We start from the raw sequence: 14,357 nt of genomic DNA, 5'->3' as shown, positions 1-14,357 counted from the left end.
TAACAAAAATCCGGAAGAAGAAAATTAGAAGGAAGACAAGATAACTCTATATCAAAAGAGCACCACGTCGTGTATGCATAGTTGTAGGAAAAAGATTATATGCAAAATTACTGAAGAGAGAGGGACATGTCAATTCACCATATCTATTGTCGTGTGTGCATATATATATATATATATATATATATACACACACACGATGATAATAGTGGGATGAAATGATAAAAAATTATTAGTATATAATATATTTGGTCCTTTAATGAATATAGATATAAGGATGGATATGTGATCGTAATGAGTATAAAAAAAGAGGATATGAATTCCGATCAATTCTTGATTCATTATCATTCTTACCACATAAGTTTTCTACCAGCTACTAAAATAAATCAAGAAATGCTCATGAATACTCATCTAAATTGTCAATATTCTTAGACTAATTTTCATCTAAATTATCAATATTCTTAGACCCATTTTTGACTGTAGAAAATTTTTTTCTCTAGGATGTAACTAAAATTTAAATTTTAAATTATTCATCAAAAAGTCTAATCGTTGCACTGCCCCGGGACTAAAATAATATAATTTTGATCAATAAAGTGATATAATTTTAATTAAAATTAATTAAAGTATTTTAATTCGGGCCAAAATTATTTGTGTTTAGGTAAATTTGAAAATTACTGCTAAAGGAACCAGAAGAGTATTGTAGATATTGAATGGAGTTTTATTTTAATAAATTTAAAAGAGGGACATTTTTATACATGGATACAGAGTTTTATAAAATTCCATTTTACTTCTGTGGAACGGCGCTAAGGCGGTGTGACCTCTAGGTAACTTCCCCAGTTGTTTGAAGGGCGATTAAGCAGCAACCCAATGTCCGTGGAGCCACCACTGCCGCAGCCGATCGCCGCTCAGCTCAACCATCTTCTCACATACTCTCCCCTCTCCGTCAAGGTATTCTCCCCAAACCCTTCGATCCTCTCCGTGTGCCTCGTCTTCTCTCGATCTCACGGCGATGTTTTTGATGTAGGTCGAGCGGGTATGGTCCGGATCCAAGAACGCTCGATACTCCGACCGCTTAACTCTCTCAATCCCCTTCTGCCTTGACTACATCAAATGTGAGAATAATCGAAGACCCCCCTGTTTGAGTTATTGCCGTTCTTTTTTTTTTTTTTTTTTGCCCTAATTGGAATCGGATTCCTTTCAGGGGATGTGATCTACAACGCGCTCCACCCGTCACTAGCGCCGGATGTCGTCTTTTCGCTGGAGGACGATGACTTCGATCCCCTAGGTGATATAGCAAGGGAGGGGGAAATGCGGTTGAGCAAGAGCAGCTTGTGTGATTGGAACGGAAAAGATCCATCGAAGCTGATGGCTCTTGTCCATGAACTCAGGTTCTTCGTCTTGGACCACTCATATTTGTGTGATCGATAGTCTGAGTTCGTTTGTGGTTGCTTATTTTTATTCTGAAATTAGGGATCTGTACACACATTATCAGAGGAGGAGGGTAGGGGAGATTGATGATGCTAGGCTTAAGTTTGAACTTAATACTATGCTTTCGAGGGAGGTAATTGCCATAAGCTTGTTCTTTGTCTCCTTTTCATGTGGCTTAACTGGAACTAAAGTTGTGTTTGCGGAAGATATATCCAAGATAAAATTATAGTGGAAGAAATGATTCATAGAATCTACCTCCAAAAATTTTGAGATCTGCCTTGGCTATTTTTTTTTTAAATGTTGCTATTATTGGTTTCTAGTTGCTGATCGGTCATGTAAATTTGTTGTTTATGAAAAAAAAAGTTGCAGTTTCTTAGATAGTTTGTTCTTTTTACTGAATTTTGCTTCTGTAAAATGCTTTACCACATACACCATATTTTTCTCTTCCATTTACTTCTTCCAGAGTTTACTCTTAACTTACTGCTTGCATTACTAATCCTTTCTTAACCTTCACTGATGGTTTTTTTTTTCTGTTTGAAATTACCATAGCTCATTCTCATAAATGGGATAATCTAGTGACTTTGTTTTCATGCATTTTTTACCTTTTCGATATGTTGTTAATAATAGATGACAATCTGAGAGATAGCACTTTATTTTTGGTAACTCCAGTTGTTATTGTACAGGGGATTGAAGTATGTATGGTTCCATCTCCTGATAGGGTAAGTTCCAATAGAAATTATACTTATTGTTTGTTTTGAGAATAATTAAAGTATATGAATGCTAAACCTCTAATTCTTCATACTGTATTAAACACTCATATAGCCAGAGGAAGTAAAATTTTCTGTACGCTTAATTGATACGGACTTAAACAAGTTAGTTACATCATGCAATTGGAAACATCAGCAGAAGATCTACTTGCAGGTATCTTTCTTTTCTTTTACCAGGGATATCATAATTTCGCTTCCATGTTTTGAAACAGTTTAAACAGACTGCAATAATTGGGATTGAACCTTATGTTGTTATTCTTGTAGTTGTATTTGTCTTACCTATCTTCCATAACAGTTCAACTATTAGGTACAGAATCAACTTCATCAAAGAAGCTAATGAATAATTGTTCAAATAAAAAAAAAAAAAAAACGCTACATGGTATGTTACTGGATTGTTCAAGTAAAATACCCTAGTTGTATTTGTCTTTCTCTTGCCAATCTTGCATTGGCCACTAAGCTTTGAATAAATTCAAGGATATATTCAAAGAAATTCTGACTGTTGATTGCTATGGTTTGTGGACTTCAGAAAACTATGATTTACTTGGGCACGGATTTATAAACTTCCTTTTTGCCAATTGTCTATATACATTAGGCCTACCTCTACACCTGATATGTTATATAAACTTTTTATGGTTTAATGGAACACTCAGAGAAGATATTGCCAGGTTTAGAAAATCAGATTTGTTCATCGCGACAGTCTGCTGAGATAATGCCAGGTCAGGTCTGGCACATATAATAATTCAGTTATGACTTGACTTGCAATTGTCTAGATATTGTTATTTTCCAGTGATATTGATAAATGTGAATCAGTGATTCTCCTAGAGATATTTGTCATTTTTGTGCTGGTGTATAAATTGGTAATTCTAAGGTTTTTTAATAATTACTAATAGCAAAGCCAACCCAATTATCACTGTCCACCAAACAAGCTGTTTTGTTGTAAAGATTAACTGTGGTAAAACACTCAAACTTTATCACGGAGATGTTTATGGCAATTGTTTTGTTGAACGAACTGAATTAGTTGATGAAACTGTCATATTCCTTTCTGCAATTCTTCAAAGAATTGATACCAATTGGCTCTGAAAATAATGTTGCATTATGGACCTTTTTGATTGTAAGTTTTGATTGTTGTCACATTGTCATAGCGTGCAGGAGAGTATCTTATAATTTCTCTTTATGTATCATCTTCACCTATTGCCGACATGCTAGTTCTCATTGGGTAGAATATTTAGAAAGTGTTTGGTTTCATTTTCATTTTTCTAAAAAACATGTGTTTTCCCTTAGAAAATGACTTTTAGACATTCTCTATTTTCCCATAAAATAATATCTCCTTTTCTAGAAAAAAAAATGTGGAAACTGCCAACCAAACAATGTTTTTCCTTTTCTCAGAAAATGAAAATGGAAAATGACCAAACCAAACGTGCCTTAACTTTTCCCATCATTTCCTATGATTTTATATTGTAAGAAAATGATGCCTGATCATCAGTTATTTTTGTTAAATATGTTGGTTGTGAATTTTACATTATGGCTATTTGTGATATCTTTTACTCTAGTTTGGATTGTTGTCAGTGATAGAGAAAATAATGTTGATATTGTGGACATTTTTCTTCTCTTTTCCATACAATAGGCAATAGAATGGCAATTTGTTAAGACAAGAACAAAAGTAAAAAAAACAGAACTATTATTTTTCTGATTGTATGAGGCTATGATCATGTGAGTTACCTATGCCTTGGATTTAGTTCTTGCCATATTAGCTTCCAGTAAGATCTTTAAGTTGTTTAATAGCTGCACTTTCAATACACAGTTTTGCAACAGTGTTTTTTTAACAACAAATCGTTTTTATGGTTGAATGGGTAAACCTTGTGAAAATGTGTCCAAATCAATTGGATTGGTCCAGTTTTATTTATATAGTTGTGTTTTTGACCGATTGGTGGTCCACTTGTGGGCTTAGGGAAACTCTACTTAGAAGCAAGTATCTTCTTGCCTGATCTGACCATCCATTGGCAAGCTATTGACTGTGGAATGTCAATGAACCTTGGGATAATGGTTTACCCTTGCTTAGTGCCATATATAGCGCACCTGAGGATAAGCAATTTAACAATCAGGCTGACAATTTGAATGAATTTGCTTAAGCTCAGTATCCTTAAGGTGAATAGATGTGGCAGAATAAATTGTATGCTGTAGTGTAATTTTGGAGGGTTTTTATGGGCTTGATTGTATAGATGCTTGAAGGATGGATCATTAGTGAAACAGATACCAGAAAGGTTTATATGTTTTTGCTGTTGTTTTTTATTTCTGTAGTACATGAAATTTTGGATATGTCCATAGCATGGCGATAGGACACTGGCAAATTGTTCTCATATATTTAACTATGGTGATAAAACATTGGCAAACTGGTTCTCATATAATTCAGTGTCCTTCTAGGGAGTAGTTCTTTCCTTAGTCAGTTTATTGCATTCTGCAGGTTATATTTCCTGTTAGCAGAAGTTATTCTTCGGCACCTGCAGCTCCAAGAATAAAATTAGTTTCTACTCCAGAGTTAAAGTCCTTATTCTCTATCGAGGATGTCAAACTTCCACAATGGTTAGATGGGATGTAGGTCATGCTAATTTCTTCTGATGTTGGTCCAACATCTGTTTCTGTTATACATTAAAATTTCTTTCAAATGTAGTTCGTAATTGATATAGTAAACCATTGAAGAAGTTTTCTTTCTTTTAAGGTGCATGGCCGAATACCTTCCTGTTATTGAAGATCACCTCAAGGTTCAGGTATATTTGTTTTTTCACAGAAATGCACTTAGCACTTGTTAATTGTCACATCAAAAAAATTTACATATGGTGATGCTCACTTCAATTGATTAAGAAGAGCATCTTTCATGTCTTATTGTCTGTAGGTAGAATATAGATTTTGCCATAGTAAAGTGTGATGTACTCCCCATTAATCTACCGACAGTCAATATGTAATGTGCTTGATTTGTGGAATCTTTTTTCTCTCTCATTCATTTGTTAGTTTTGAATGCTACATTTGTATCAAAACTTGTTCTTCTCAAGGTTGTGGAGGCAATTGCATCCATTGGTGCAAGAAGACGTTTTATAGAGGCTTTAGCTCCTCTTTTTGGAAGACCACTAGAAGTTGATCCGGTATTCCATTATTCAACCTTATTTCATAATCTTATTTATTTTACTAAGGATGCTTTTATGGCCTATCAATTTATTAGGTATTCTGCAGAAGAGCTACTGTGCTTTGTGGCTCTGGGGCTTTTACATTTTTGGTATGTTGTGAATGCCTTTTGTGCTCATATACAGCAATTGACCAGCTTAGATTTGTAAACCAACATCTATCAAAAGATCATCATTTGTGCATGAAAGTGCTACTGTGCAATGTTCATTGTTTCTACATATAAAAGAATCCCTAAAACGATAAACAAGTAGCCCTGTCACACTTAGATATTATGGCTGAATTTTTACTTTGTGAGTAGAAGAAGTTTGATCCTTGAATACAACTCAACATTAGTCTCAAATACTCAGCAATCAAGAATGCTTTTGAAGATTTTTATTGTGCAATTCTTTGGTATACTGAAGTAACTGAACATGTTTTTTCTCTCTTTGCTTTATTTTTGCAGGTTCACTTTTCTATTCCTACACAGTTCCCAAAGCAGCAACCCATATTGGTAATGCAAAGTTCTCAGGTATTCATTCTTTCCTCTTGGTGTTTGAAGATTAACTTCTGTATGTGCTGTTATACCCCATCCCTACTATAACTGAAGCAAGAATTTAACCCAAGTAATTGACCTTATTGTGCGAGTGTGTATAGCCTTTGTGCTAAGAATTCTAGAGCATTTTGAGTTCTACTGGGTTCTTCAAGTTGCACAAATTGCTTACACTTTCACAAGAAGCTTAATTTGATCTAGATCAAATTCTAGTGATTTTTGTAGTCATTGATTGATGAGCTCGTATCATCCTCGATGGAATACCATGAGGATGAGGATGGGTGCCATTTGTTTGTAAAATCAGAGAATGTAAGATCTCTTTGGATTCATTGGAGAATAGAATTCATGTCTGGATGGGAATAAAGAAGTAATCATTTAGATTGAGGGTCCTGTTAGTGGGAAGGGAAAAGGAGTTACTTTGAAAAGGCTTGTGATTTAGGGCGATGACCAGATATGACTTTCCTAAAATATTTTAATCCATTTTAAATTTTATATGGCCTTTAAAAATGTCTCAATCCACACTATGTTTGAACTGCTTTTGATTTGATAAATTTCCTCCATTCTGTGTACGAGACTATTTGTTTCTCTATGAAAGATCACTTATCCTTGATGCTTCATCAAGTAGTCTCAGATAATTATGAGTTTCAATCGGCTTCCTTTTTAGATCAATATTTTTAATGTTCCTCAATCAAAAGCTATTCTGTTTTTCTATGCAGCACTTTAATTCTCAAAGCCTACCAATATCCTCACCCCCTGTGAATGAATACCCTTGGAGCCCTAGATGGGAACCAGCAGAGATGGCGGAACGAATATTGTAAGCATCTTTTTCCTAGTAATATTAGAAAACCTATCAGAACTTTTTTCTTATTATGACACCTTTGCAGCGAGTTCGTGGTAGACGAGTGTTTAGATTTCAAAAAGTTCTGCATTGATTCATCACCTAAGTAACAAGACTCACATGTAGTAGCAGGTATACCTCACATTTCCATTTTTGTTTGAAAAGAAAAAAAAATCTCTCTTCCCTTCAGTTTTTCAATTATTGTAGGACAATCATACTCTTTCTTTTGGTGTAGAAAGTTGTTTGTCCTTAGCTTGTGATGAATCTTGCTCCAGGGTGGGAAGGGAGGGTGGAATGATCCATAAAAGACGATGGCAATTGGCTAGTTTCTGATGGCACAACATGAAGAGTTTAATGAAATAGACTTCTTTACTTTTAAAATCGATTTATTCGCCCTTTCTTTTACGGCTTATAAAGAAGTGCAACTTTGTTTCTCTAGTCGTATGGGTTTGCTTGTTTTCTTGCACGACTCAATAGTGTCGTCGTATTTTGTAGGGCAATCATATCCTATTGTTTTAGAAAGTGTGCCCGTATTGGCCCTTTCCGACTCGTAATGTTCTCTGGTGGCCGGTAATGGGCCGTTGATGGACTCGTTGATGGGCAAGTATCTGGCTCATTATTGGGCATTGTGATGTGCCATTACCAGCGCCAGCGGCATCTCTATTGGGCTAGCAAATGGCTGTTAATTGGATATCTATTGGGCCACTAAACAGACGTTAATGGATTCTCTTCAAGGATGTTTGACTGATAATGGGCCCTATTGGATTAGTAAAGCACGTAAAGGGGCTTTCTGGTCTGAAACTCGGCAGCTAATGGGATCTATATCGAGCCAGTAAAAGGAAGCTGATGGGCGCTCTTTTAGGTCAGAGCTGGGCCATTAGTAGGTTCTTGTGTAGTAATGGGTAAAGGATCTATATTGGGTCATTAATGGGCCTTGGGCAGCCTTAATCTGCTTGTAAGTCCATTGGATCCGTATCTGGTCGTTGATGGGCTCCTAATCAAGAGTAACGGAAGTTCTGCATAATTGTCCATTAATGGGTTATTCTATTGATCCAGTTAGAACGCAAGTTTACTGTACCTAATGGGCCGTTAATGGATTTCTAATGGTCGGGGGATGATCTCTCCATTGGGCTATGGAGGCCGGTAATCAACTATCAGTCCGTTAATGAACTCTATCGCCTGAGTAATTTAATGAGATCGATTGGGTTGGTACTGACATTGATGGTCTCTGTGGACTGTGATGGCGAATACAGGTCTGCTGATAGGCAGGCACTGGCTATTGGTAGGCTGTGATGGGCAGTACTCTCTGGTGAGCTGTCTTACTGGTCTCGCTGAGCTATGAGAATGGTTATCGACAAGTTAGGATCATTGTTCAACATTATTCGGTTAATGGGTTTCATATTGATGAAACAATATTTAGGGCCCTCTTAGATGGTCTTTTTAGTTTGACACGTTAGATGGACATGCTAGATTAGCCTTTTCAGGTAATAACACCAGTTAACTGTTAGGAGCCAAAATGATCAGTTATTATTACCGTAATACTAGTCGGTCAGTTATAGTGGGTTTAACTGATTAGTAAGGCATTCATCCTTTCAATTAAGTGTGCCATGCAACCTGTTAGTAGTAAATGAATGGCATGGTACTGTCAACCTATTAATAATACTACATTGATTGATCCTGAATGATGATCAATCACCTTTAAGGATACCACAATTTTAGTGAGTGGACGGCGGCCCAACCCATTAGTAATACAAGATTTCTCCCAACCCATGAGCCATTATTACCTTCGCACAAAATCTAACACAATTTTTGGATGTGGTTTAGTGGGTTCAACACATTTGCAAATACTAACTTCATTGAGATTGATGGTCTTATAGCTCGTCTATGTTGCTTTAGTCGAACCAGATGAGTGTAAGTATCTTAGTGGGTGGCTTGGTGGGCTCATCTATTAAACTCAACTTAACAATGAATTATTAGCTTCACCTTCTTCAAAAAAAAAAGTTATTACCTTCGCATGAAGTATTAACACACTTTTTTTTAAAAGTTTTCTGCATATGAAGTACAATACAGTTTTAGATGGATCATCAAGTGGGATCAACTCATTAATAATACCATATTAAATTGAAACAATGAACTATAACATTTGCTTGAAGCGTTTGGTGCAACTATTTTAAGAGGATGGCTTGGTGAGATCAATCCATTAATACTGTCAAATTAGTGAGTTTGTTAGCATCCCAAGACGCTTTTGATGCTAAGAATGTTATAACCTGGCATTGTCCTAGACTCCTAAGGGAGATATTCTTTTCCCTCGATTATATAATTCTAAGGCAGAATAATATTTTTTACGTTGATTATGTCAAGTCTCTAAGCAATCTTCGTTCTATCATTCATCATTGAACATTAGTTGGTAATAATCTTGTTACATGGCGAAGAAAAAAAAATAGTGGCTATATGTTCTTCTATGATACAGAATGGAACTATGAATCAAGGTAAAAGCGAGATGTATGGTTAAAAATAAAGCTCGAGAGGGACACGGATATCCAAACCACTATTAGCAGAACGAATAAAGCAGACAACCGTAAAAATTCTTGAAATTACTTTTAATTTCGAGACATGAAGACTGATTGATCCCATCAAGATAAGATATCTCTTAGTGTATTTATGTGTCAAGATACTCCTTATATATTTTATGAATAATTATTTAATAAAAGTAAGTATTTATTATTAATTATTTACTTTTCTGTACGTATATAATTCATGATAAGGTTCCACCGATTAATGAATATATTAATTTGAAAATCGTCCTTGATCGGATAGATATCTAGAGGGGGCATGAATATCTAGATCAACGCTGAGTATGGCTAGGTCGAGATAGACCGAGGGATGGATATCTAAGTTGTACTTGGGGTGCCTTGAGTTTAGAGGTACACTGGACACGACCTGCTCAAGAGGAGACCACATATTAAGCATCATTGGTTATTCCTCTTATGAACGAGTGTAACTGATCTTTTGACTTGAGACCTTCATTTATTCTATGCGTGGAGTTATGTGCTTTGACGCCGTTAAAAGCTGTCTACAATTGGATTGTGATTAATACAATAAGTTGGGTGTATGACAAAGCGTAGAGAGAATAGTGTTGAGTCAATAGACGATTCATCGTTCTCTTGGATTAGGAGTTAACATCCTGGCCGCTTGATAGAGATATTAGTGACTCAAAATTCATGGTAATGGGAGGAATGATTTATTATTCAAGAGGAGTCTATTATATCTTGGAAATCAAGTAAAACAATTATTTTGGTAATGATGCATAATGTATCAAATTAATTGGGATGTAGACTTAGATGAAGAGATTGAATTACACAGTAATCGGTTCATGGTGGTTTATAGTTTATGACTGATATTAATTTTATCGCTTTGGGTGGCTAAAAACTGTTGTTAGACACCTTAGTCTATGTATGGATTTACACTGCCTTCGTGTATAAAACCTAGAGGGTCGCACGCATAGCACGTAGACATGAACAATGGTAACGGAAGCTAGTAGAGATCCAGATCAAATATAGATTTATTTGATAAAAAGAAGAGAGAATTCGAATAGCTATAATCATGATGATTAATGAAGAATTCGAAGAGTCATCATAACGATAATTAATGAAGAATTTGAAAAATTATCATAATGAAGGTTATAAATGAAGAATTTATGGAGCCTATAACTCTTCATCTTCCTAATTAATGAAGATCATAAATGATGAATTAGTTGAGACCTTAACTCTTCGTATTTCTTGGAGGCTATAAATAGTCATCCTCGGAAAGATGTAAGAGTGGAATTCCTTCTCTCGATTTCTCCCTCGTCAACTTCTTCTTCGTGGACCTTCCACCGGAAGAGATCGGTAGTGCTTCCAAGACTTTATCGATCTAAGAGGCTAGCACCTAAAGGATCGTATCAAGTTCGTGATCTAGTGCGCGTGGATACCGCTAGAGGAGTCACACGTGGAGCTCTTATTTGTCTTATCTGTCTGTAATATCATTCAAGCCAATCGAGGACTCGAGGTATGTTTTTATATTACTTTTGTGTAATACTATATGTACCATGAAAAGATCCATGATCATTATATGTCTTCCGCTGCGCTTCGATCCCAACAGTGGTATCAGAGCCAATTCGTGGTTGGATCATATAGTACGAAGCCGATTCTTCAAAATTTATTTGAGGAATTAGTGTTTCGAGAGATTTTAAAGAAATCTTAATTTCTTTATTTCAAGTTATATGTCGTAACATTTCATGATGAAATGAATTTTATCTAAAACCTATAAAGTAATACATGTTATAATTTAGATATAAATTCCTTATGGCATAAGTAGATTAACATGTTAAAATCTTCGAGACTATTTGTCTTAAAAGACTAAGAAGATTAATAGAGATAAATCTCATAATGAGATTGTGCAAATGCATAAGAAGCTAAGTATGGTGAGACATTTTAATAATTATAAAAATCCCTTAAATATATTAAAGTCAAGATCTGTTAAAAGACATCCACTAATAATTATGATGATAATTAGAGTTTTTACATAAGTCGGTATAGCTCAGCTGTGGACTTGTGTCAAAATATTTATAATTTATCATAATTATTAGTGGGCCGACTTAACACAAATTCGTTGACTTGTTTAGCTCAACTAAGGTTAACTGATTTGAAGGGCAAATGTTGAGAATATAAGACTCAACAAGAACATACTGAAAGTCACATAGATTTGTGATTGACAAGTTAATGCCTACTTGATGAATGTAGTATGTAGGTACAACTCAGCTGTGTGCATTCTATATGATTCAGGGTTTCGGTCCTATTAGGAATTGTTACCAACCAATTCCTGATTCTAACAGTGAGGGTTGTTGGACTTGAATAAAATAATAGGAGTTATAAAAGACCTTTATTAAATATATTCTACAAATACTAAAACTCTGCTTTAAATTTTAGATGACAAATACAAGTACCTTATCACTGCGAAGCATTATCGAGAAAGAGAATATCCTCCTCGGTTCCAACTACCTGGATTGGTATAGGAAACTGAAAATCGTCTTAAGACACGAGAGAAAAATTTACGTGCTCGAAAATGAACTACTGAAAGAGCCTACACCCAATGCTTCAGACGAAGATCAGTCATATTATTCTCAGTATATAGAAGATGCACTGGATGTGCAATGCATTATGTTGTCTTCTATGTCTCCCGAGTTGCAAAGACAACATAAGAACATGAGTGCTAGGGAGATTGATCAGCACTTGCGTGACCTCTTCCAAGAGAGTGCGAGAGTAGAGAGGTATGAAACCTCTCGAGCACTATTTCATACTATGCTGGAGGAAGGCAACCAAGTTGGGTCTCATGTATTCAAGATGATCGGGTACATAGAGAGGTCGAGAGCTTATGTTCCAAGTTGGACCAGGACATGACTGTTGACCTAATCTTGTCATCACTATCTCCATCATTTTCCTAGTTCGTGTTGAATTTCAACATGAACAACATGGACAAGAGTTTGACTGATCTGATGGTAATGTTGAAAACTGCTGAGAAGGAAATGAAGGTAAATCCTTCACTGCATGCAATGATGGTCAAAAAGACGAACAAACGCCCTAGCACCGAGAAGTTTAATCCCAAGGCTAATGCAATGAAGAATCCTAGATATCAAGCTCAAAAGAAGCTTAAAAAAGGGATGCATGTACCCCAATTTGATGAGAAGGAGGCCATGTGCTTCCATTGTGGTAAGAAAGGTTGCTGGAAGAAAAACTGCTATATTTTCATGAAAAAGAATGTCAATGGAGCGGATGCTTCATGTATCTTTATGATAGAGTGCAATCTTTCTGTTTCTTCATCATGGGTCATAGATTCTGGAAGTAGTTCTCACATTTGTGTGAACATGCAGGATCTAAGTGACTGCAGGCGGTTGTCCAAGAGCGAAATGGACCTACGAGTAACTAATGGAGCGAGAGTTGTTGCATTAGCTGTAGGAACCTATTCAATAAATTTGCCTAGTGGACTTGTTTTGAATTTAGAACATTGTTATTTTGTCCCTAGTTTCTCAAAGAATATCATTTTGGTGTCAAATTTAGACACAAAAAGATTTGTATTTCAATTCAAGGACAAGTTATGTTCCTTTTATTTGAATAATATATTCTATGAGAATGGTTCATTAAATAATGGTCTTTATATTCTTAACTTAGATGAACCGATCTATTGTATTGAAAGTAAGAAACAGAAATTACATAACTCAAACTTAACATATCTCTGGCACTGTACACTTGGTCATATAACCCAGAAACACATCGTTAGATTACTCAGTAATGGGTATTTGGACTTTTTTGAATTAGATCCCATAGATACATGTGAAGCATGTTTACAAGGCAAAATAACCAAGAAGCTATTCACTAAGATAGGTGAACGGGCAAAGGAACTACTAGAACTCATACATAGTGATGTTTGTGGGTCATTGCAAGTTCAGGCTAGAGGAATGTATACCTACTTCGTAACTTTTACTGATGATTTAAGTAGATATGGATATGTCTACTTAATGAGACATAAGTCTGAAACTCTAGACAAGTTTAAGGAGTTTAAGAAAGAGGTAGAAAATCAACGTGGCAGGAAGATTAAGACCCTTCAGAGTAATCGAGATGGTGAGTATCTAAGCCAAGAGTTATTGATTATCTAAAAGAATGTGAGATAATTTCCCAACTTACACCTCCTAGAACGCCGGAGTGGAATGATATTTCAAAAAGGAGAAATCGCACACTCATGGATATGGTTAGATCAATGATGAGTCATGCAAGTCTTCCAATGTCATTTTGGGGTTATGTCTTAGAAACAACAGCACACACACTTAACCGAGTTCCAACCAAGAATGTAGATAAGACTCCTTATGAATTATGGTTTGGAAAGAAACCAAATTTGTCTTATCTTAAGATATGAGGCTATGATACTTATGTAAAGAATGAAAATTCTAATAAGCTTGCAGCAAGATCCATAAAATGTACGTTTGTAGGTTATCCCAAAGCTACAATGAGATATTATTTTTATCTCCCAAGTGAGCACAAAGTTATTGTTGCTCGATATGCTACTTTCTTGGAAAAATAATTTATTTCTAAAGAAAGTAGTGGGAGTAAAGTAAGTTTTAAAGAAATTATAGACTCTACAAACAGGTTGGAAGATGAATAGTTGGATAATGAGGCAATGCCACAAGTACAAGTGTCTCCTTCGTCCGAGACTGCTCAAGAAACGCGAGATTAACGTAAGTCCACAAGAATACACCAAGAATCAAGCAGATATGGTTGGCTTTGTAACCCAAGATGAGGAAGTGTTACTCATCGAAGATGATGAACCGTCAACTTACGAGGAAGCAGTTGCTTCAAATGATTCTGAGAAATGGCTGGAAACCATGAAATCTGAATGAACTCCATGTACACCAACCAAGTTTGGGAGTTGGTTGATGTGCCAATTGAGGTAAAACTCATAGGGTGCAAATGGATTTTCAAGAAAAAGATTGGCATAGATGAGAACATAAGTACCTATAAAGCTAAGCTTGTGGCAAAGGGTTTCAATCAACGTCAAGGAATTGACTATGATGAAACATTTTCGCCCGTTG

General features: G+C 35.7%; 1 protein-coding gene across 3 annotated transcripts; it reads left to right on the top strand.

Moving 5' to 3' along the window:
- The first annotated feature begins 864 nt into the window (after nucleotides 1-864).
- On the top strand, nucleotides 865-7,174 carry LOC122052687 (BRISC and BRCA1-A complex member 2-like). Of its 3 annotated transcripts, none has more exons than XM_042614356.1 (14): nucleotides 865-945; nucleotides 1,022-1,109; nucleotides 1,199-1,385; nucleotides 1,468-1,558; nucleotides 2,109-2,144; nucleotides 2,248-2,346; nucleotides 4,654-4,784; nucleotides 4,909-4,957; nucleotides 5,240-5,329; nucleotides 5,407-5,460; nucleotides 5,812-5,877; nucleotides 6,615-6,712; nucleotides 6,783-6,868; nucleotides 7,012-7,174. In XM_042614356.1, exons 1-13 carry the CDS (start codon nucleotides 865-867, stop codon nucleotides 6,844-6,846), a joined length of 1,134 nt encoding a protein of 377 aa, XP_042470290.1. In that variant the 3' UTR covers nucleotides 6,847-6,868; nucleotides 7,012-7,174. The 3 variants fall into 3 exon arrangements, with proteins under 3 accessions (XP_042470290.1, XP_042470289.1, XP_042470288.1); XM_042614355.1 differs by having other exon boundaries at nucleotides 6,976-7,174; XM_042614354.1 differs by having other exon boundaries at nucleotides 6,972-7,174.
- Nucleotides 7,175-14,357: the final 7,183 nt, after the last annotated feature.

This window comes from Zingiber officinale, chromosome 3A (assembly GCF_018446385.1).
Source record: "Zingiber officinale cultivar Zhangliang chromosome 3A, Zo_v1.1, whole genome shotgun sequence".
NCBI classification, from domain to species: domain Eukaryota; kingdom Viridiplantae; phylum Streptophyta; class Magnoliopsida; order Zingiberales; family Zingiberaceae; genus Zingiber; species Zingiber officinale.
The sequence above is the reverse complement of the archived record's forward strand: the minus strand, read 5'-3'. Positions and strand labels throughout refer to the sequence as shown.

Excerpts from the sequence above, each read along its gene's own strand:
- LOC122052687 (XM_042614356.1), top strand. The coding sequence starts at position 865 with ATGTCCGTGGAGCCACCACTGCCGCAGCCGATCGCCGCTCAGCTCAAC. Across the intron at positions 1,386-1,467 it reads GCTCTTGTCCATGAACTCAG|GGATCTGTACACACATTATC; the intron begins GTTCTTCGTCTT and ends TTCTGAAATTAG. Across the intron at positions 2,145-2,247 it reads TGGTTCCATCTCCTGATAGG|CCAGAGGAAGTAAAATTTTC; the intron begins GTAAGTTCCAAT and ends ACACTCATATAG.